This window comes from Columba livia, chromosome 1, assembly GCF_036013475.1.
Source record: "Columba livia isolate bColLiv1 breed racing homer chromosome 1, bColLiv1.pat.W.v2, whole genome shotgun sequence".
NCBI classification, from domain to species: Eukaryota; Metazoa; Chordata; class Aves; order Columbiformes; family Columbidae; genus Columba; species Columba livia.
In genome coordinates, this window is record NC_088602.1 from 171332460 (window position 1) to 171354492 (window position 22033).

The following is a 22033-nucleotide window of genomic DNA, read 5'->3' on the forward strand; positions in this document are numbered from 1 at the left end:
CCCTCTGCCCACAGTACACCCGGGAGCGGGCAGAGCTGGCGCCCCCGCGCCCCCAGCCCGGCTGAAGGGCCAGGTGGAGGTTCGAGGAAGGGGCTTGTTCTCCCTTCGACAGCATCTCCCCACGGACCGTCACCTCCTGAGGGGCAAGACTCAACACCCGCTCCCAACAGGAACTGGAGCAACAGCCAAGCTTTTTTTACTTAAAAAAAAAAAATAAAGTCAATTTTATTCAAGAAAAACGAAACACACACCCAGCACTAGCCCCCCCACGCCGGCAGACCTGGCTCCACAGTTAAAAATTGAGGACACTTCCCCTTTCCCAAAGGCTGTGATGCCCTCAGCCCGGTACAGAGCACCCACTTCCCAGGGACGGTCCCTCTGCAAGAGACTCCTCTGGTGTGAGGTCATCAGCGACCATGAGAACGCACAGGGTTATAGTGCCGGATCCAGGGCCAGCTCCTCGCCTCTGCCCCCACGGCAGCCCAGACACCCCGTGGATGGTCGCAGCCCCTCGGCTGGCTCCCTTCCCTCAGCCCTGCTGTCCCTGTGTGCCTGGAGCCAGCTGTCCCCCTGAGAAGTGGGTTTGGGGGACTAAATTAGAGACGACCAGCCTTACACCAGAGGGATGAGAACAGGACAGCGTGGGGTGCAGGACAGGCTTACAGGGGCTCAAGACTGGTTCCCCAGCACCAGCAGCACTTGCAGGACAGGCACACATCAGCTGCAGAGTGGCAAGACCCAAAAATCTCTTATTCTCAAAAATTCACCGCATGTTTGGCTCCCTGCAAGGGATGCCCTGCAGCAGCTGCCCGGGACAGCAGGACGCTGTCGTGCTGGGAACCGGCACCGTTGGCCTTTTCAACTATGGCTGACTGATGAGACACGTTGCTCGGTAAAACAGCCTCCAGGAAGAGGGGAGAGCTGATCCGGCAGAGGTAGCAGCTGGGCAGAGACCAGGTATAACCGGGGGGGGGGGGGGGGTGTCAATGACATCACCAGCTTAAAGAAAAAAAAAAAAAAGAAAAAATTAAAACAAAAAATAAAACACAGAAACAAAACTGAGAGAAGCAGCACTGCTCATGAGGCTGTTTGGCATGATGAGCTCCCCAGCCCACCCACAACAGAGGAGGCACATTCAGTGCGGGGCACCACGTGCGGCAGAGCGGGGACACACTCTGGGCTCCCCACGGGGGTCTGCCGCACTGTGCCCCACTCTCTCTACCCCACCACAGCTGTCAGCACCCGACCGGCCCAGGGAATGGCCTGGCTGCCTTCCCGTCTGTGCTTTGGCTCTGAGGACGGGGTACCCCACTTTGGCTCCACCCAGCCCCATTGGGGCAACACACCGGCACCACCACCGGCCCCCGCCAAACAAAAAAGAAAGGTAACAAAACAAAACCCACGGCACAAACAGTAAGGGGACTGCCAGGCACCGGCCCGACGCCACCGAGAGGGAGCGAGCTGCTCCACGTCCCAGCAGCATCGCCTCCGCCGTGAGGCACAAGCCCCTGTGCTACAGCTCCGACTGCGAGCGGGAGATGCGCGGGCCCTTGCGGATCTCCTTCCGCTTCTCCTCCTTCTTCCTCCGCTTCTCTTCCTCCCGCAGCGCCTTCTGGAAAGTGTCGGCACTAGGGAAAAACTGCGAAGTGACAGTGGGGGGTCAGCATGGGGAGCTCCCTGCGGTCCCCGAGAGGCAACAACCCCCCAAAGCCACTGAGGCCACCATGCCAGTCCTGCAGTGCCAGGAGACTTGAGGTTGGATGCAGCACCAGGTAAATAGGGACCCGATGCTCCCATGGGACAGGTGGCCACAGGAGAGGGCAGATGGCACAGGGCACCCAAAACCAGCCGCAGCCCAGCTGGGGAATTTGACGTACATGTTTTGGATAAGTTTCCTCCATGCTGGGGGTTTTTGGCTGTTCCCCACCAAGCCACCCGTTTCCTTCCCCAGCCCAGCCGGCTGCCTGGAGCCACAGGGTGGATGTGGAACCCCATAGGATGTGCCAGCAGTGTTGCCATCTTACCTCAGAATGGTCCGTTTTAAAGGGATTGCGGTAATCAGGTGATTTCTCACTGATTCCCAGCTCCTGGGCCATCTGCAAGCAAAGCAGAGACCATGTCGGGGAGTGATGCCTCCTATATTGCAACCCCTGTGACCAGGGTCCCTTCTTCCCCATCGGCCCCCTCTGCACTCTTCTCCCATCCCTCGGCTCATGGACATCCCTCAGATGTGGGGTACACTCCCACTGCCCTCTGCCCGCCCTCCTTTTACCCCAAAAACCTCACCCCCCACCCCAGCAGTGGAGAGGGCACATGATGTGGAGGGGATCAGGAGCCGTACCAGTCCCAGGACCTGCGAGTGAGGTCCCTGCTCGAACACGCCTGTCAGGTTGCAGAAGCTGATGCCCCAGCGGATGAGGCTGTTCCAGTTGGAGTTGCGGTCGAAGTAGTGGTGCACGATCTTGGGGAAGCGCAGGACGACGTCCCCGAAGAAGGCGGTGTTCTCCACCACATGGGAGTACGCTACGGGGACAGCCACCCACCCCATCGGCACAGTGGTACGCGTGCCCCGTCCCAGCGGGAGGTGGGGAGGCTGAGGGCAAACTGGTAGGATCTCCAGTAAAAACTGGTCAGAGAGGCAGCACTAGGGTCCCCAAAAGATAGGGACCAGGTCTGGTCTGGGTACACAGGGGTTTTGTACCTACCCCAGGAGGAATGTTGGCAATGCACTGGAAAAGCGGGGGGGGGAAGGGCCAGAGGGGACCTACCATCCTTTATCTTCTCATCCTGAGGGAAAGGCCCATCGGGAGGCACGTCAGCAGCAATGAGCACAGCCCGGGAGTCCTCCAGCACCTGCCAGAGCCCTTGGTTACTTCCCCATCCTGCTGGTCCTTTGGGGCTGCTGCCACAGCCACCCCACTTTGAAGCCCCACAGTGTCCTCACCACAGGTCCGAAAGTCCACCTGCCAACCCAGCTCTTCTCTTTGACCCCACAGAGACCTCCTGGCCCTCCCTGCTTCTCCTGCCCACACCCCCAACCCCATGGCACATTGAGCTCGGAGGGCAGCCTGCGCTGTGGCTCACTTTGAAGAGTCCCTTGAGCATGATGTCGATGATTTTGTACTGCTGGTTGATGTCGTTGAGCTCGATCAGGTTCTTCAGCGCGTTCATCTGGTCCTTGCGCTTCACCTCAAACAGCTTCTTATCTGCCCCATTGTCAAGGGTGCTGCCAGCACAGTCTCACCACGCTCCCGTCCTCCCAGGCACCCAGCACCAACCCAGCCCCCCCAGTTCTCCATGGGGTGCCTGAGGGCCAGGGGGCAGCAACAGAGCCAGGAAAAAAACATGGGATTTTCATGAGCCCCCTTGCCCAGACACACGAGCAGGCTGCTTAACAACACTGGACACTTGTGGGAAGCCTTCGCTTGCCAGCCCCTGCTCAGACTGATGGGCTGGAGGAGGAACATGATCCCACCTTCCCCACGTGTGTCTCCACCAGCACACACATTAAATACCTTTTCATACTCTGCCTGTTCACCAGGTGATGCTGCTGTGTGCTAAGGAGGGCTTGCATTAGCCCACCTCCTCATGCTCGTGGCCCTCTTCCATCAGCCCGTCTGGTGATCCCAAAGCACTGAGACCTGTACACCACTCCAAGCGCTGACTGAGAAACATGCCCCATGCCCAGCATGTTGGAGCAGAAAGGAAAAGCACTCAGGAGGACACAGGCACCACCGACAAGCCTGTATCTGCTTCTGCACTGAGCTGGGCACTTGGTTAGCAAACCCAGGAGCTCGGCTCAAGCCCTTCTACAGAAGAGCGAAGAGTCAACTGCCCAGCAATTCAAGATCCTCTCTTCTTCCTCCCTGCACCCCTTTCTGTTGTCTCTGACCCTCTCCCTGCGCAGGAGCTCTCTCCACCTTCAGCAGGCATGAGCACACACGTGGGACACCAGGTGCAGGCTGCAGAGAAGGATACAGATTTCCAGGCCAGAGTCTACCCTCTGTTTTTCCAGGTCTGCAAAGCTGCACCGGGGCAGCAGCAGTGTCAGCAGAAAGGGGCAGATGAAGAGAAAATCCATGTTGGCCACTGCAACCTGGAACACAATGGACCAACAAAAAATGGCCATCAAGGCAACTTACCAAAGGGAGAAGTGACACGAGCCTCTCAGGGTGGGTGGCACATCGTCCTCAGCACCAGGGTCCTTGCCCATCACTCCCTTGTCCCTGTGAGGGGTTTGAGGGACGTGGTGCCCAGAGCAGGGCCATGGGCAATGCTGCAGCCTGGCTGCTCTCCCCTGCGGGGACGCCCTGGTCTCCCCCTCCTGTCCACCTGCCTCCACTGCTGGATAGGCACTGGCTGGGCCCCCAGGGATCTGACTGAGCACTGACCTAGCAGAAATATTAAGTCCTACCCCTTCTCTCAAAAATCACAGCTAGATCTTTGCTGGGTTTGTGAGTTAGAGCAGCCCAGCAACCAAAGCAGCAGGGTCGAAGTCCACCTCTCCTTCAAGCACCTGGCTCGACCAGCTCAGCCATCTCACTTCTCCTCTTAGGGTGCTGGTACCAGGACCCTTCCCTTCACTACAAGCCAGGTGCCAGCTGTGTACTCCCACGCTGAAAAGCAGCAGCTGGATGACTTGGCTGTAACGAGGCTCTGCAGGGATGCGGTCGGGCAGAGCTGCTCCTGGCCAGGAGTGTCCCTCTGACAGAGCCAAGGTGCAGAAGAGAGGCTACAGGTGAAGGTCCTTGAGAACGAGGACCCTGGTCCCTGGAACAGCTTGGACCTTGAAAAAGAGAGCAGTGCATCGACCTCCAGGCAGCAGGTCTCAAAGGTGGCCTGTCCGCAGGGACGAGGTTTCCGCAGAGCCGAGCAGTGGCCACCAGCAATTACAGAAGCAGCAGCAGCTCCTTCAGAGACATCTCCCGAGCCGCCTCCTGCTCCTGAGGGAAAGGCTGATGTGTCAGAGCACCAGGGCTGCCCTCACCCTGCCGCCCCGCTGCCCTCCCAAGCTCGCCCGCCCAGCCAAGCCTCTCTCTGTGATGCCCTAACACTGAAACAGAAACAACAAATCTCTTCTTCACACCAAACCTCTTTTTTTTTTTTTTCCTTGCTGTTTTTCTTTCTTAAACAAATACAATTTTTCAACCACAGGCCCACGAGTGAGGCAAAGCAGGCAGCACCTGCAGCTCTCTCAGCCCCACGAGCAGCTGCATCTCCTGCTCCTGCCAAGGCTGAGCCAAGTTGCCCTTGCACCCCCAGCTCGGGCAGGGAAAGGGCATCAGACATGGGAAACCCTCTGCATCGTTTTGCTGTTGCGCTTTGCAAAAGGCAGCACCCCTGGAAGGGTGCGGATCAGAGTAACTACAACCAGCACTACAGAGGAAGACGCAGCTGTCCCTGGCATGGGCTTAGCATCAGGACCTGTGCTTCAGATGTGATGCAGAGCCAGGACAGCAGCACAAGCCTCCCACACCAGGCCTGGGGTCTGTTCCCTCCGCCTGCTGGAGAGTGAGGCTTAAGGCATATTCCAGCCATCCTGAAGGTCACAAAGCACACCAACAAGCTGAAACTGTAACAAGAAATTCTCCAGCCTGGGCAAGCAGATGCTTTGCTGGACCCAATAGTCTGGTTGGCTTCCAAGAAACTGCTTCACCCTGTTAAAAACTGTGACTTAAGGGTCCAAGGTCCGGCTCAGTGAGGGGGTGTGGGTCCCCCCTCTGCAGAGCACCCCACAGCTGCTCACTCGCTCCCAGGGTCTTGTTTGCCCCTCAAATCAGACATGCAGCCATAAGGACCACACTGGCTATTTGCCGTGCTCGTGGAGAATCAGAGAGACCTTGGAGGCAATCAGTGGCCTCCAGGCCAGGCTGAAAGGCAAACAGCAGAAACGCTGCCCACAGCAGTCCCAGCACACCTGGGCAGGGCAGGGCAGGGGCTCCTGCATCCCCAGCTTCGCACACGGGAGCCGGGTGGCTGGAGGATGCCTCGCGGACGCCCCAAGGAGGAAGACATTGAGCTGCACAAAGACCCGCTCGGGCAGAGCAGAGCCGGCCGTCGCTCTCCGCTGAAGCAGCTGCCGGCCAGCTGGTCATTGCAGCAGAAATCCCACCAGCTTGCCTGGCTGCCCCCAAGTCTTGGAATGGAGACGGGCTTTTCCAGAGACACAAGAGCAGATGCTGTGGTATAGATGGTTAGCGTTTTCCATGAAAATGTTTTTAATGACTCTACAAATCCTCCTGCAGCAGCCCTACAGATTGTGCTGTGGGACAAGTTCAGTAGAAGAGGACTGGAGAACCACACCATACCAGAAGCCCATTACCTTTTCACCTGACCCCTTCCCTGCTGACACTCATTCTCATATCGAAGCTACTGACCACCATCACCCATCAGGGCTGAAACGCCCCAGTGGAAATGATGCAGAAGTCAGTTTGTGCCTTCACCTGTAAGGAAAACGAGGCTGCTGGTGCCATGTGGGACACGCTTGAGCTTATTTCCCTTCACTGCCCGGCCCATTTCACCCCGTTTTACTAGCAGAGGACATTCTCTCTTCTCCAGGCTGGACTGTGTAAGCGCAGAGATGCCAAAGCTTCTTGCAGATGTTCCTCCACGCTTTCCCCATAAACCCTCCCTTGTGTCTTCACACCTGCTGAAGGACAGGACGGGACGGAAACGCCGCAGTGCTGCTCCTCTCCTCCCTGAACCGATCCCTGTCAAAGCCGGCCCTGCCTGACACTCCCAGAGCAGTCCAGGGAGCCAGGGCCTGGCCTGATGCTACAGATGGGAAGGAGTTTCCACCAATATTCCCTCACAGCCCTGGCCAGCTGGTTGCTTCAGCAGAAAGCCCACCAGTCTGTCTCGCTGTCTCCCATCCTCTTAATTTAGATGAGTTTTTCCAGAGACACGACAACAGATGCTGTGTTATAGATGGTTAGTACTTTCCATTAAAATGTCTTTAACGACTTTATAAATTTTCCTGCAGGAGACCCATCTGAACCGAGCATCCCCAGGATTTATTCGCTTAATAAACTCAGAAGGCAGAGCTACACTGCCACGCTTCAGTTCCCAGGAGGGACTTTCACAGGACTCCCCTTTCCCCCTGCAGGGCACTGAAATGCAGGGGGAGAAGCATCATCAGCCAGGAGCACACCATGGCAAAACAAGGCATGAAAACTCCCCATCCCAAGAATCCATCCCCGAGACACACCTCTGTCAACCAGATGAGGATTAATCTTTTGTCACAGCTGAACCAAAAGCTTCAGAAGTGAAACACAGGCTGCTCGGACTTGTTCTGCTAGGGCATTTCTATACAGAGCTTACAGGATCAGCTGCTTCAGTGAAACGACGATGGCCATTTATATCTGCTTACCTCAAAAGCCCCTTAACCACCAAAAGCAGAGCTCGCATATCGTAGGGATGGCTGCCAGCTGGGGTCGGGCAGCCCCAACCAAAGCCAGCGAGCTGCTGTGATTTCCACCAGGGATCGATCCATGCCAGCCCACCTCCGTGCCTCCTGCCCGGCTGGAGGGGGTCAGCAGCACCCCAGGGGGCTCGGGTGGCTGCGGGCACAGGGAGATCGGGATTCTCTTTCAAGTACCGCTGAAACTAGTGGCGATCGCACGGGGACAGAGCCGTGGAAACCGGATTAGCCGAGAATACCTCGGCCGCGCTGTGGGAAACCCACCCGGAGCCGGGTCAAGTGGACGCAGCAGGCAGCACACGAGGGGACACAAACCCGCAGGAAGGAACGGGACGGGACGGGACGGGACTGCTGCCTCCCCGGTACCGCCGGCTCCCCACCCCCGCTCCGACACGGGGCTCCGGCAGCAGTCGGGGAGAACAGCGGGGAGAGCCGGCGGTGCGGGCAGAGCCCTTCGGGTGAGGGCAAAGCCGTTCAACCAAAGATCTGGAGGGGCAGCCCCGGGGCCGCGCTGCCCGCCCCGCTCATCCGTCACCCGGGCTGCACCGGATTCCCTCCCTCCCTCCCGGCTCCCCCTCCGGCAGAGGGGTCAGCGCCGCAGCGGCCACCCCCGCCCGCGCCTCCGGAGCGGCTCCCGGGCTGCTCCCCCCTCCCCTCCTGCCCCTCGACGGCCGGGCAGCCCCCACCAGCCCCGCTCAAAGCCCGCGGGGAGAGGAGGGCGCCCGGCTGCCCCGACCCTGTCCCGCAGGCTGCCCCGACCCTGTCCCGCAGGCTGCCCCGCCGGGCGGCGCGGCCGGGACCCCTCACCTGCGGGCCGGTGCCGGTAGCGGGCTCGGGGCTCACGCCCGCCGCGCTGCCATGCCGCTGCCGCCGCCGCTTCCCCGCCCCGCCCCGCTCCGCCGTGTCACTTCCTGAGCTCCCGCCCCGCCCCGGTATCGCCACCGGCCCGCTCGGGCTCCCGCGGGCGGTGCGGGGTCGGGGCGCTGCGGCCTGCCCGCACCCCACATCGCCGATGCCGGAGGGGTCCCCCTGGCTCGGCAAGGGAGGGGGCCTTGTTAATTAAAAGCCCAACGAGAAAGGGGCGCCTGTAGGGCTTGGAGGCAACAGGAGGGCTAGGACTGTAGCCATGGGGATCACCCATCAACTGCTCTTCCCAGTGGGACAAGTAGCACCTCTGCTTCCCCAGGGGTCCGGGCTGAGCCCCCCAACACCCCTGCCAGCCCAGAGGAAAGGGGCCATCCCGTAGTACCAGGCAGAGCGCCCCTTCCATAGCACTTGCCACCCACGTATGACACCATCTTCTCCAGGCAGTTCTGTATTTTGATGACTGAAGAGCATCAACCAAAGCTTATCCCACACAGAAAAAGAAACAAGCAGCCATTTCAGTAACCAGGCTTTATAGGTGATTTTCAACAAACCTTTTTTCTGAAAATGAGCAACAAGTTACTTCCTTTGTCCATCTTCTCTCTGCTGCTCACTGGAATAAATAGCAGGATAGGGTGTCCCATTCCATTCTTGCCTTGTTCCTCAGCTGCCTGTGCCACATCTTCTCATTCAGTCTCCAATGTGTGACAGGGACACTGCTACACTGCCCAGACATCTGCCATTGACAGCATGAGCAGAAAACAAATGGAAGGCACGGCTGTAACTCTAGCATGCTACGGCAATTCCCGCAGTTGACACGTTGCTGACAGGAGGTTTGCATTACTAAACCAACCCTCTCCCAAGCCATGGAAACCCCACCAACACATAAGAAACACCAGTGTGGGCAAACCTGATGTCAAAGCTTGTTTCTGACCAGGGGGTTTTGTCTTCCATGTTCACCACTATCCTAGTCAGGTAGCCACCACTGCTGCTCTTTGACCATATACAAACCCCTTCCTAATAACCAAGATTAAAAAGCTTCTTCATATGTGGAAAAGCCAGAAAGGAGAAGCAACTTCAGCCATGTAAAAAGGCTTCGTGTTCCCTCCTTCCTGTACAGACAGGCAAAGGCAGTGGAGAGGAACTTCATGGGGCTGGACAGTCTCCACCTGGACAACTTGTGCTCTGAGTGTCCCACCACAGAGCAGCGGTATCACAATGGGGATAAGCATGAAGACAAGCTACTCCTCACAGATAACAAACACCTCACCCACCACATGCCCTGCACTTGGCTGATGACAGTGTCCCACAGTGGAGGAAGTCCCCACGCCAACAGGAAATCACTGCTGCAGCTACTTCATCACTGCTACCTGTCTGAGGCAACGCGGCGTGATGAAAACAGGAAGGCAAAAGCAGACAGTTTGAGAAAAAATCTTGCATCAGGTTCCCTCTTTCTCCACAAGTAATTTGGAAGCGGCTCCTGCCTGCTGTCCATGGAGAAGAGGAGGATTCAGGTCCCAGCAGGGAACTCTAAGGCCAAGCGGAACAGAATTTGTTAAATCCACTCAGCAGTTTCTGAATGCTGGTTGTACTTTGAAAGTGCTCAAGTCATCTTTGGGTTTTCACAACTTCATGGGCATAGTGGCGCTAGTTAGCACACAGACAGAGATTAAGTGATTGTGCATCCTCCAGGGAAATCAACACAGGGATCATTAACGCTTTGAAGTCACAGGCTCCCCGGCCTGCTCCCCTTTCACCAGACCATCTCTGCTGCATAGATGAATGCAATCCCAGCACAGACACATCTTTCATCCCAAATGACTCCTCATTTCCCAAATGTCTTCTCAAATTTGGGGATGATGATGTCTTTCATCCCAAAGTCAGGCAACAGCAGCAACCACTCTGTTTTCCCACTTTAGTCACTTTTAGCTGGAAGAAGGGGAGGAGCAGCACATTAAGTATTCCTTCCTTCCACCCTGAGAGGATATGCCCAGCAAAAGGATACACGATGTCCTGATGTTTTACAGATGTGGTCCTCTGTCCCAGAAGGCGCTCCAACAAGGTCTGAATGGTCTCTGACTGTGCCGGCTCCAGCTGGCAATGACTGCTCTGAATCTGAGCAGTCAGAAGAAAGAATCATTTCCAGACCAACAGGAAACTGTTGGGCTTGTTCCTTTGTCCCTCCCATCCCTTCCTCATCTGCATACAGAGCGGTGAGACGTTCAAACTTTGTCCAGCGGCCACCCATGACAACACAGCTTAGGCAGCTACTGGTGTTGCTGACTTTCCCTTTTCACCGCACACCCCTCAAGGCAGCCAGCCAAGCTAGCAGCTGCGGGATTCCTCTCCATCTTACTATAACCTCCTCAAAGGAAGTTTATGGCTCCTCATCAAAGGTGAAAGCAATCCCCCAAGGATTCCCTTCTCATTTTCCTAGGCAGTCACCGCTCTTTTACCTGACAAAGGAAGAGGTGAAGAGCATGAGAGGTGGCCTCAGGCAGCTCTGTTAAGTTTGCTTCTGCTGCTTCCCGGAGAATCTGACTAATTTCTTTTTGAGAAATAATATTGCTGCTCTGATATCTCAGAAACTTGAACAAAGGGAAAAATAGAGGCATTAAACAGTGAAAGGCCCACAGACTCCAACAGTGACTCATCTCCTGGAAAGACCTCTTCTATGTAATAAGATGCTGCAGCACCTTAACCACAGGCCTGATTTTTATATCACTTCTAATAGAACCAGTACAAATATCCACGTTGACAGTGCCCTGATTTATAACCAGACTTATTTTGGTTTAGGTCAGGAAGAAACTGAAATGAATCAGATAACCTTTAAAAAGTGAAATAAGAATAACAGAGATTCACAGACCCATCATGTATTTGGAGGGGGAAGGTTCACAATAATAACCCCTTCCTCTCATCCACTGCCATGAGGGCTTTATCTCCAGTATTTCTGCTGGGTAGGACCACATTCCCTCTCTTGCTTGCAGGCTCCAGGTACAGCAGGGCTTAGATTGTGGTAACTCCCTGCCCTGAAAAGTCAGGTCTGTAAGGTCAAAGATGGGTAGATGAGCTGTGAGGCCGAGCAGAGCTCTGCTCTCCAGAGAGCCGCAGCATGCTCCCTGACTGGCAACAGCAGTTGCATGTTCTCTGTAGGTTTCCTCTCTCCTCCCCAGGGGTCTGAGACGATAAAAATACATGCTACAAACACCAGAAGAACAGGACGTGCTCACCAACAGCAGTCAGTTTCTGCAGGGTGCAGAAGGGAAGCTCACATGAAAGTATCGTTATTACAGGGCACGAATATAGTGACAGACAAAGCCACAGCAGTATTTGAGATTTTGTGTGGAGTGGGGTTAAGTTCCAATAACCGACCCACACGCACTGTACCAACATACTGGGAAAAAGTGGAGAACACCTGCCCTTCCCCTGCTCACCAAAGTCATCAGCCTGAGAACTTCTGGCTGCAGAAAGGACTTCTGGCCCCCATTGAGTAGTGTGAAGAGCAGGAATCGGTGCCAGGGCTGTGAAGCAACATGTAGAGCTGGAAGAGAAGGAGAGGCCAGTCAAAGACAGCTTTAGAATCAGCCAAGTGGCAAGCTGGACGCGGATAAGGACAGTTTTCAATATTGACCCCAAGTTTTCTCTTCTAGACCCCATGCTGTGGAACACTACAGGGATATTTTGCTCTGTTCTTACTTGCTTTTTAATCTGTCACTCTTTGGGCAACAGTTCAGTCATAAGGACAAAAGCTTCATAGCTTTTTAAAGCAGAAAATACATTTTGTCCATCTTTGTGCTGGTACAGGAAGAGAAACCTTCTCCTGGGGTGCATGCCATAAAATAGTAAGGGGATATCTTTAGTCCAGTGTTTTAAAAATAATACCCTCTGGTTTCAATATGAGGACAACTTTCCTGACCATGGGTTTTATTTAGCTGCAGAATACTCTTTGGGGAATGAAGGAAGACCTATAACGTAAGCTGCACAAACCGAGCCTGGATCTGCATCAGAGAGCGTAGTACAGGGACCAGCCAGGCTGATGGTAGCAAGGCAAACAAACCATCAGCTGAGAAAATAAGTCCTTATTAAGGAGCATATATGATAAACAGACATAAGGCTCAAGGTCACCATCTGTTCTCTCACTGAATGCTAAAGTTCTGTGTTATTATCTTGTATTTATTGCAGGTTAGGATGTATTTATTGCATGGGAGGGACAATTACAACAGGTCAGCTGATATAGCTTGTTGCACCATGGCAACTCACCAGAGTTTCAGAAAGGTCCCTTTTCCACTGGCAGTCAAGTAACCTCCTTATTGCCACTACAAGAATATTTCCTATGGGAAAACCACACTAAAAAATCATGTAAAATGTTTGGGGGCAATCTTTTAGCTGGTGGAAATAAGACACCATCAACACCATGCACTGAGCCTGCTATGCACATCTAGAAAAATCTCCAGACCAAGAGAGTGTTTTAGAAAGCCTCAAATAAGGCAACTCCTAGAGGCAGAGTCCAGGCCACACTCTTCAGTGTTCTCACATCTTTTAGTTAAACATAGTTATGACCCCTATTCTGCTTGGAATAAGGAGACTCCTGCTATCGCTGTCGTGAACTTCTGCACCACTGCAAGAATTTAGGCAGCCAAAGTGGCAGGTGCAGTGGCTGCTGAAGCAGCGTTTCAGTAGCTTAATCCCAAATCAGTGGAACCTTCCCATAACATGGCACCTTTTTTTTTTTTTAAACCCAGCCTTTTAATAGCCTCCCTTCAGTTACTTGTTGTCATTCCTCTGCTGTATCACATTTTAAATCAACCACTTCCTCTCTCCCACCTATGTCCCTTTTGTCTGGTGCTCATTCAGTCCATCCCCCTTCCCTCCCATTGTTTCAGTGACTGAATTGAACAGCTCGGGGTACAGAGCACTTGATCTCTGTTTTAAGATCAGAGCCAGCATCTGGGTTTTGTGGCAGGCGGCTGACAATAAGCAGAAGGGTCTACTTTTCCCCCTGACTGTACAACACTGTCATGTTTTATTGCTAACACGGTACACATTAGGTCTGACATGGATTCTGGAAAACAAGGTCTTCATTCACCTCTGGAAATCTAGAATTTCCAATTTCCAATCCCCAAGGCTGCCTGATGCCCTGTTCCCCCTTCCCCACCCTCATGGCCAAACTGTGACCAACACTGTCTGTGTGGAAGACCTGTCATACTGAGATCCTCCCTCCCCTGTATTTGTGGTCTAAAGGTTTGCTACCGTTGGCCTGGAAGTGAAAGTCTACTCCTATACTACCTCCATTCCTAAACCTTTCACTCTTACCATATGGAGAGGCGGGGAATTAGTTTTTTCCTTCTGGAAAACATCTTGGTGTCCAGAGCCAACTGAGGACTCATGCCTGCAGGGAAGCCAGGCACTGTGATTTCATCCCACAAAGCACATGATTAACTTTAGGCATACAAATAATTTTTTCTTATTGGGCATAAACTCATTAAGCATCTGCTCCAGGGCGCTACTGGATGGAGATCAAAGAGCTTAAAATCACTGCAGGAGGGACACCCAGGTGAAGAAAGAGCAGGAAGTCTTTACCAACATCCTGGTTCTTCACATACAGGTATTCCACTAAGGTTTCCAGGCAGGCAACCACAGCTTGAGAAAGCAGCAAGTCTTTCTGAAATACCAAGAGAAGGGAAAAAGAAGAAGAAGAAGAAAAAAAACAACAGTCAACAACTATTGCAAGAGGAAAATTCATAAAGTGGCAGGATCTGAAAAGCATGAAGCACAGGAAAATAACACCCTTCATCTCCTTCACAGGATGCAACGTGCTGCAAATTACGTGTCACATCAAGGAGCCAGACAAAGGCACAACTACTTATTCTAAGAAGAAAAAAATAAATTAAGTAACAGCCTCCAAAGAATAAAGATGATAGCCCAACATCACTCAAGAGAGTTAAATGTAAACTGATGTACTATCCCCTGGAGCCAAACATCACTTGAGCAAGCTAAATATACACTGATATACTACCCCCAAAGCCAGGGGTGTGGGGAAGGGACTGGGATCTGTTACACTTTTCCCACCTCTGTCACTGTGGGTGTGGCGTCCCTGCAGAGTAGGAGATGGGAAAACAGAGAACATCATGCGTACACAGAATTTCAGCTATCCAGCTCAGCAGCAGGGAGTACTGCATAGCTTGATTTACCTTCTTTCTCACTGCGCCATGCTGCAGCAAGAGCATTTTCCTTCCTCCTCATAACATGTCTGTACGGGGAGGAAAACGCAGGCAGAAGAACAAAAATAAAGGCAGCCTCTTAGGTTCTGCAACAGGGTGGTTTCTCCTCAGGTTAGTGTACCTGCCTGAAGCCCAACAACACTAGTATTGTTCCAAAAGTTGTATTTTATATACCTGCAACTGGACATGCACCAAAAGGTTCTGCAGGCTGACAACAAGTGAGAAGACCTGCCACATGGCAAGGGGGTGCAAGGCAGCATCCTGCAGCAATCGTGGCTGTGGTTGTGTAACACCCTGGGCTGCGTTTTGGTCAATGATCACCAGCAGAGAGGAGGAGAAGTTCTGTCGCAGGGCAGCTCTCAGGAACTGCATGATGCTCACTAGACAGGGAGCCACTTATTAGTGCATGTCAGTATTTTCTTCTTCCCTGCCCTGTCTGTTGGTGCCTGTGCAATTGCACGAGAGAGGGTGAGGAGAGAAAATTTGGGCTTGAGGGCCCACCAGAGTTGTCCAGCAGCTGCTGAGAGCTGCAGGCAGGAATGGTACTATGAGTTCCCTTGTTCATCTCCTCTCCATGAGACACTATCCCAGTTCATGCTCAGTGCCAGATGTCATTACAAACCTCCAAGGAAGATTTGTCCAAACACAGCAGAACTCCAGACTATTCCCTCCAACCCTTTTTCTCATCAGCAGGTACACACTCCCAAAGCCAAATGGACCAAAGCTTCCAGATTCCCACCAGCACCTCCCACCCACCATCCCACCCTATCCCATCCCATCCCATCCCATCCCATCCCATCCCATCCCATCCCATCCCATCCCATCCCATCCCATCCCATCCCATCCCATCCCATCCCATCCCATTGTCACCAGTTCTCCCTTGTTGTCTGTAGCATGATACTAACAGCTGCTTCCAGTCAAATCCCTGTAACTGATGCAAAATACCTAACAGCAGGACTGGCTTCTTCTTCCTGAAGATGACTGCATTCAGGACTTCTGTTAGGTCTAGAGAGAGTGTCTGGTGAACCTATAGGAGAATGAAACAGAAGAGAAAAAATAATACTGGTTTGGACCAGGTAAAAAGCTCCCTTACATACTTGGAGTCCTTAGACACTATCCCATGATGACCATTAAAAAACAAACAAACTGCAACAGAGTTCCAGGAGTCTGACCCAGAAGAGACAGTCACACCATTCAGCCCTCAAGTTTCGCTTACCACCAGATGCCAGCCCTGCAGAGCTTCCAAACCACAGTGGGACTCGTCTGCCCGTCTTACTCTCCCTACTCCCTGCAGGCCCTCTGGCACATGGCTGTCAGGCTGCCGAGCACGTAGGGCAGCAAGAACAGCCATCACCAAACACGGCTGTACCTCGGCCACACAGCCAGCCAGCACAACACAGGAGCCAGGCAGCCAAAATCCAGCAGTGACAACAAGAATGTGGCCATGCCTGCTTGAGCTGGGAAGCCTGCAGAGAGCCCAGGGCTAAGAACTATGGCGTTGGTGAAGGTGGCAGAAGAGGTGAGGGACTTGGGAACTAGAGGAAAAGGGAAAGGTGGGCTTGAGAGGGCAGTGTGCCCTGTTTCCCTCACAGAGCAGCCATCCAGCAGTGATGGCATAAAGCCTCACAGAGCCCCGGGATGGTTCAAGCTCTTCAGTAAGGCAGAGAGCTGGGATGGGAGAATGGGCATAAGGACCACAAGGCTGATTCCTTCAAATCATCTTCAGAAGAGAGAAATGTCCAATAGGAGAGCTAGGAGTACCTCCTGCAACAGGGTGGCCATGGTTACTTGCCTAAGAACTGACAAGCTGAAGGCTTTAACAGCCTCCCATCCATGACCCATCCACAGGCTTCTGCTAAAGTCAGTAGCAGTAACACAGTTAGCACGTAAGCTTGCTATGGCCAGACAAGTCCTCGCTATTAACATCAGCCTGAGATGAATGTGGCCATTTCTCGGACCCATTGTTCCCCTTTAAAAAACTGCAGGCTTGGGGACACAGTCTGGCCTCAGCTCACTTTCCCAGCCACAAAAGGCCAAAGGCTTTCTTACAAGGGCCTCCAGGATGCTTTGTGCGGCTTCAGCCACACTGAGCAGCAGAAAGCAGCAAGATAAGTGAATCTTCCTCTTATCCCCTCTCCCTCCCCCTCAGCAGAAGATTAGAAACACTGAAGCTTAGAAATGCTGAAGATTAGAAACACTGAAGCATCCTTGAACCAATTCCATTTGCCACCTGTATCTTTAGTTTCTTTCCCCATCTCTGGTGCAAGAAGGATTCTGGGTTGCACATCACAGCACATCAAGCCAGTAAGGTATTCATGCAGCCAAACAACAGGTTTATAAGCCACTAAATAATTGCACTTCAAGGATCAGTATGAGTGGAGCGAGTCACTCACAGAGACAAAGCTCAACACTAGCCATTAGAATTGAACGCCTTTTGGAACTGGCACAACGCTGACCACCCAGACACAGCCCTGACTTGGAAACTGATAAGGTAAATTGTGCTCAGCAGATAAAGGAGCAGGGACAGGCAGGTCTTGCTATGCATTCACACAGCTGACAATCCCTACGAGTCCCATGCTGTAAGAGCTCAGCAGAGGCGGCACACCCATGAAGCAACAGGTGCAGAGTTAGTCTGGGGTGACCTTTTGGAAAACATCTTCCCTCAATATTAGAAAAACAACCCCTGCCTCTCTGTGCAGCTGCACACGTGTCCTTAATGTGATTCTGTCATCTGCGAATAGGCACACAGACTCCCAAAGCACACACTCTGCTGGGTATAACTGCAAGAGCAGAGCCCACAACTCATGATGTGCTGTTTAACTCCGTATCAAGAGAGGGAGAGAGGCCTAGGTAGATACTTCAAAAGGAAACGCCATCCTCTTGTTTTGGCATTAGAAAGCGTTTCCCTCAAAGTTGTAATTCCAACATCAGCTGACAACTCCAGCTCAGCTCTCTTGTCACACAGCAAAGCAACAAATACAATGACAGCTGCCCACATTCATATGAGCTTGCTAATATTGAACACTTTCTTGCCAATAATAGCTTTGGATTGTGACTGTTCCGCTATTGATCATTTTAGTACCAAAAAATCAGTTTACAACATGGGAACTGTGTCTCCCACCCCCAGTTTTCCCTTGAGAAAGGCCTTAAAATGTGTTTTGCTCCATGCTGAAGAGGAGAGTGATTTGGATCAGGAGGGCTGCGTGTGCACTTCTGCCCCCAAGATTTCTGCCCCTCCCTAACCCTCCAATTATTTGGGTCTCAGCCTTCAGCAACATACTTCCAGTTCTGCTGGAGAAGTACAGCAGGGAACAACTTGTGGGCAATAACAGAAGAGCAATCAAGGCAAGCAGATTCCAGGCCAAAGCAAACCACTTTCCTCTGCTAATGAATATTTTTTTTTTAATTATATATATTTTTTAAGGTTTATCCCTTCCCTGGATCTGAACACTAGAATGGTTCTAACCTCAGTGTTGTAGCGATGCTGATAAAGTAAGAGGGATGCAACCAACAGCCATCCAGAGCAAAGCAAGGCATCCTCAGATGACAGGTAAGCAGGTTGAGAGGGAAGAGGCCGCAGCCAGGTGCACTCCAAAACCTTCTGCAGGAGCTCTAGCAGGGACACGTTGGAGAGCAGCACAGCCACTGCTGCGTGGGAGAAACATAATCAGAGAAGCTGATGGGATGGCACAGGCTAAACCAGCTTGACAAGCAGAAGAGAAGTGGCGAGCACACCCCTGCTGCAGTGAGGCAGCCCCAGCTGCCAGGACTCATCAGCGTAAGGCTGTCCAGCTATGCTGGTATTCACCTTCCACAGCACAAGCGACTGCTTGGCCAGCTAATAAAGTGACCAGCCTTCAAGTAGCACAGCTGGAAGGCTGGTTAGTGCTGTTCTCTATTATTGTTCAATTTTTTGAACTGTGACAATATCAGGAAATTTCAAACAAGGCACCAAAGCCCACTGCTGTGTTTTATGAACAGGAAAAATACAGTGGTTCCATATCTCAGCAGCCAATTCCTGAATCATCAGAAGGCAGCAAAACCAAACCAAAACCCTCAACCTAAGAAACCTCACCACAAATACAAAATGGTCTTTGTTAACAGTAATGCTGCATCTGGAAGGGGAAAAATCCACCTTATCTGCTGAGATAGAATACAGTCTCTGATGGCCAAGCTACAACCTCACTGACATTAACTTAGCAATCAATACAATCTTGCCTCACCTCTCTGTTGACTACAAGGTGTTGTCTGATGAAGGCTCCAGTACAGAAAATTCAAGGATGGCTGCAGGAGGTCAGTGTCCCTTGGCCTGCATTTCCCACAGAGATTGCTAACTGGAAACAAAAGAACATGCATAACACAGACAGCAACAAAACAGAGCACCTCAGCACAAAAAACAAGTCATTCAGTGGGGAGAGAATTTGGACAAGAGCAACACAACCTGAAGTGAAAATAAACAGACTATGATACAGACAAATCAATAGGCATCTGCCCTAGAGTGTTTGCTTTAGATGGGACAGTACAGTGGAAGACAATAACAGGGAGGGGGGGAAATAGATAAGAGTGTAATAAAGGGCATATGTCACATTGGGCAGTAATGAATCCAAGAACAACAGACTATAAGTTACTTGTTTCCACAGAGTGAGTTTGATCTTAATACTGAGTCAACCATAAACAGCCACATACCTGTCTTACATGGTGACCAGACCGGAGAACGGTGTGGAGAGTTGTGCTCCTCCACTCCCACTGACTCTGCTCACACTAGCATTCATACTAAAGATGCCACATTTGTTTTAAGCACCAAACACTCAGTAACAATGTTTAGCAGGAGTTTGGGAGGGAAACACAGGGCTGCAGGGCTCAGCAAAACTGTCACAAGAGATCTTTTCAAGAGCTTAAAGTCTGAGTAAGCAATTCTCAAAAACATCAAAATGCCTCCCCACACCCCTTCCATCTACAAATTGGTTTCTCGTAGGCCTCATCAGAAGAGAGCATCCTGCACGCCCACCCCTGAAGAGCACAGTCAGGGGCGCCAAGCAGGGAATGAAGACGGTGGCTGGGGCAGGGGGAGAGTTGTGTTGAAAAATACAGAGCAAAAGGCAAAAGCAGGAAAAGCTTGTGACTCCTGAGAACAGCTGAGCTGTGCTCTGAAACCACAGCAGACAAAAAGGGCTGGTATAAAGAGGTCATGCTTCTTTCACATCCCCAGTTCCCTTGCCTAATGAATGTCTGAGAAACACGGCTTCTTCACAAGGGCAACACAGGCAGCCCCGAGACACGGAACATCGCAAATTGAAGGGGATAGTCCTTCAAAGTCTGCTGGAGAGATCAATTTGTCAGAGCAGGGAAGAGATGAGAGGATGGACCAGCTGACCTTCCTTCTAGTAGTATCTATTCTTTTTTCACAGCCTGCATGAACCTCTAATCACCAAGTAAGAAGGGAGAAGGCACCGAGTAAGGATCACCAGACAAGACAGCAGGTCATGGTACAGTGAGTAACCAAACACAGCCCACTCTCCTGTGTCTGTAGGGTGGAGGTGGCAAGTCCTGCAGCTGGTTAGCACCCATTTACTCTGGGCTCACACTCCAGGGAGAGCCCAGGTTTGTCAGGCTGCTGGTCCCTGATGGCTGGTTCACAGGACATCCCTGCAGCCTGAACCCCACAGGAGTGTGTTACCGAGTGTGGATGAGAAAGGGTGTTCAAGGAAGTACATATGGAATACAGACATGTGCCAAGTCAACAACAGTGACAGACCCTGGACTCACGTCATGGCCAGGAGAATACTTTGGCCACGTTGCAAGGTTTCAGACAACAAATGTATTGTTAAAGCAATAGGCAGAGAACCTGAGTTTTGTTGATGGAGCTGGTAGCCAGGGCTCTTTACAATGCTCTGGCTATGAAAGTATCTCAAAGCAACCGTAACTGTAAGGCAAGGTACACCTCTCAAGGAACAAAGAACCAGCCTCTAATCATCTTACGGAACAATCAACACAGATCAAAGCCACCTGGGAGAAGACGGATGCACAGACTCACCCTGGTGAAGCAGCTTGAAGTCTGTGCTGTCCAGCTCCCTCACACCCTTGCTCCGCAGCTGTACCAGGAAAAGGAGGCTCAGCAAAACAGGCAGGTTCCTGTTAGCTAAGAAGGGCACAAATAGCTTAGCTTGTCAGTGAACTCTAAACTGTTGTAACTTAAAGAGTGCCAAGAATTGTTAATTTTCTGGCTCAGGAATGGGGATGGATTAGAGGAGGAAGTAAGTACTCCCCCTTTACACACACACACACACATGTTCCCAACTTCATTCTCATCTCTACAGTCCTCTCTGGATCAGGCCCCCTTTCTGCCACTGTGGGTTGGCCTGAGTTACAAGCTGGATCCTGCCAACACCAATCTAGGAACAACTAGAAAAGAGCAAGAAAAATTAGTCTAGGGCCTTTAACACCCTTAGCAAACCATGTAACGGGCATGGTCACTGCATATTCAAACTTACACCAGCCCTTTGTAGGCTAATCTCTTCCCATCTGCTTGACCATCCCTGGCAGCCCACACTTTGCCAGCAGCCCAGCACCTCAGAGCACTCAGCTGCACAGCATTTGTTCTCCATGCATCTTGTGAAGCTGGAAAATGCTGTCCATCCTGCTCCACAGGGCAGAGCAGAGACTGGAGAGGTGAGAGCCCCACATGAGGAGAACAGAGCTGCTCAGACCACCAATTCCCCACGGCAACCACCTCCTTAGTGTGTTCACTCTTCTGCAGTGCTGTAAGCAGGTAAAGATTTGCACTGTATACAGCCACACCTACAGCAAGCAACTATCGCCTCCAGAAAATGTCTTCTCAAAGGCACAGGAGTTTTCACTTTGGAGAAGGAAATATTTACGGGTGTCTTTAACACTACCATATTCTTGATGGAGCCCCACTGTTGGGCCCTCTTGTTGTCTAAGAGCAGGCTACTGTTTGAAAAGGGATGTAGATCTCCTGGACTTATCTGCCCCAGACCTCACAGAGAGCAGCCTGTGTGCTGGGAGACAAGCAATTCATGTCTCTGGAGCACATCTGCTGCTTGACTTTCTGGATGGGGTTGCCGATAACTCAGCTAATGAGTTCAAGATGCAGCATGAGGAGGAGCTGGGGATACTGGACACAGTGGAAGGGTTCTAACCTTGCAAAAGCCCCACTAGCCCAGCATCCTGTCTCCAACACCAGCGGTTTGGAGGAACAGGTCTCACTTCCACAATGGGAAATGGACAATTTAGCTCCCCACAGCCCCTGGCACCCCCAGATCAGGGAAAGAGAGACACCACAACTCCAAATGTGCATAGTTCTCCAAACAAGATCTGATCTGACAGATGTCAACATTGACTTTTTTATCCATAAGCTTGTAGCCTCATGCTCTACCATGCTTCTGCTTTCAAGCCACCATCTTCTCCAGCCTACTGATTTTGCTGGAGGTCGGGCAAAAAAACTTTCCCACTTGATGCTTCCATCCCAACCGCTGCACAGCACGACACTCCAGAGCAGGGCTGTTAC

At 52.1% G+C, this 22033-nt stretch overlaps 1 protein-coding gene across 19 annotated transcripts in view; it reads right to left on the reverse strand.

Annotated features, from left to right (window-relative positions):
• Positions 1–189: 189 nt before the first annotated feature.
• LOC102086632 (coiled-coil domain-containing protein 134) overlaps positions 190–22033 on the reverse strand; it is a 47751-nt gene continuing 25907 nt past the window's right edge. For 5 of the 19 annotated variants that reach the window (XM_065046028.1, XM_065045958.1, XM_065046019.1 and 2 more), the window contains 9 exons: positions 20540–20644; positions 18729–18839; positions 17972–18153; positions 15451–15532; positions 14680–14885; positions 13865–13946; positions 11719–11825; positions 10741–10872; positions 8801–10399 (listed from right to left, as the gene is read on the reverse strand). In XM_065046028.1, coding sequence (XP_064902100.1) covers positions 10154–10399; positions 10741–10872; positions 11719–11825; positions 13865–13946; positions 14680–14885; positions 15451–15532; positions 17972–18153; positions 18729–18839; positions 20540–20644 — 1253 coding nt within the window. In that variant the 3' untranslated portion in view covers positions 8801–10153. Of the gene's footprint in view, positions 1000–1059; positions 1640–2024; positions 2097–2341; positions 2524–2768; positions 2854–3084; positions 3207–3978; positions 4097–8227; positions 8342–8800; positions 10400–10740; positions 10873–11034; positions 11462–11718; positions 11826–13597; positions 13674–13864; positions 13947–14679; positions 14886–15450; positions 15533–17971; positions 18154–18728; positions 18840–20539; positions 20645–22033 lie in introns of those variants that run through there. The other 14 variants (XM_065046002.1, XM_065045982.1, XM_065046075.1 and 11 more) reach the window with 13 other exon arrangements.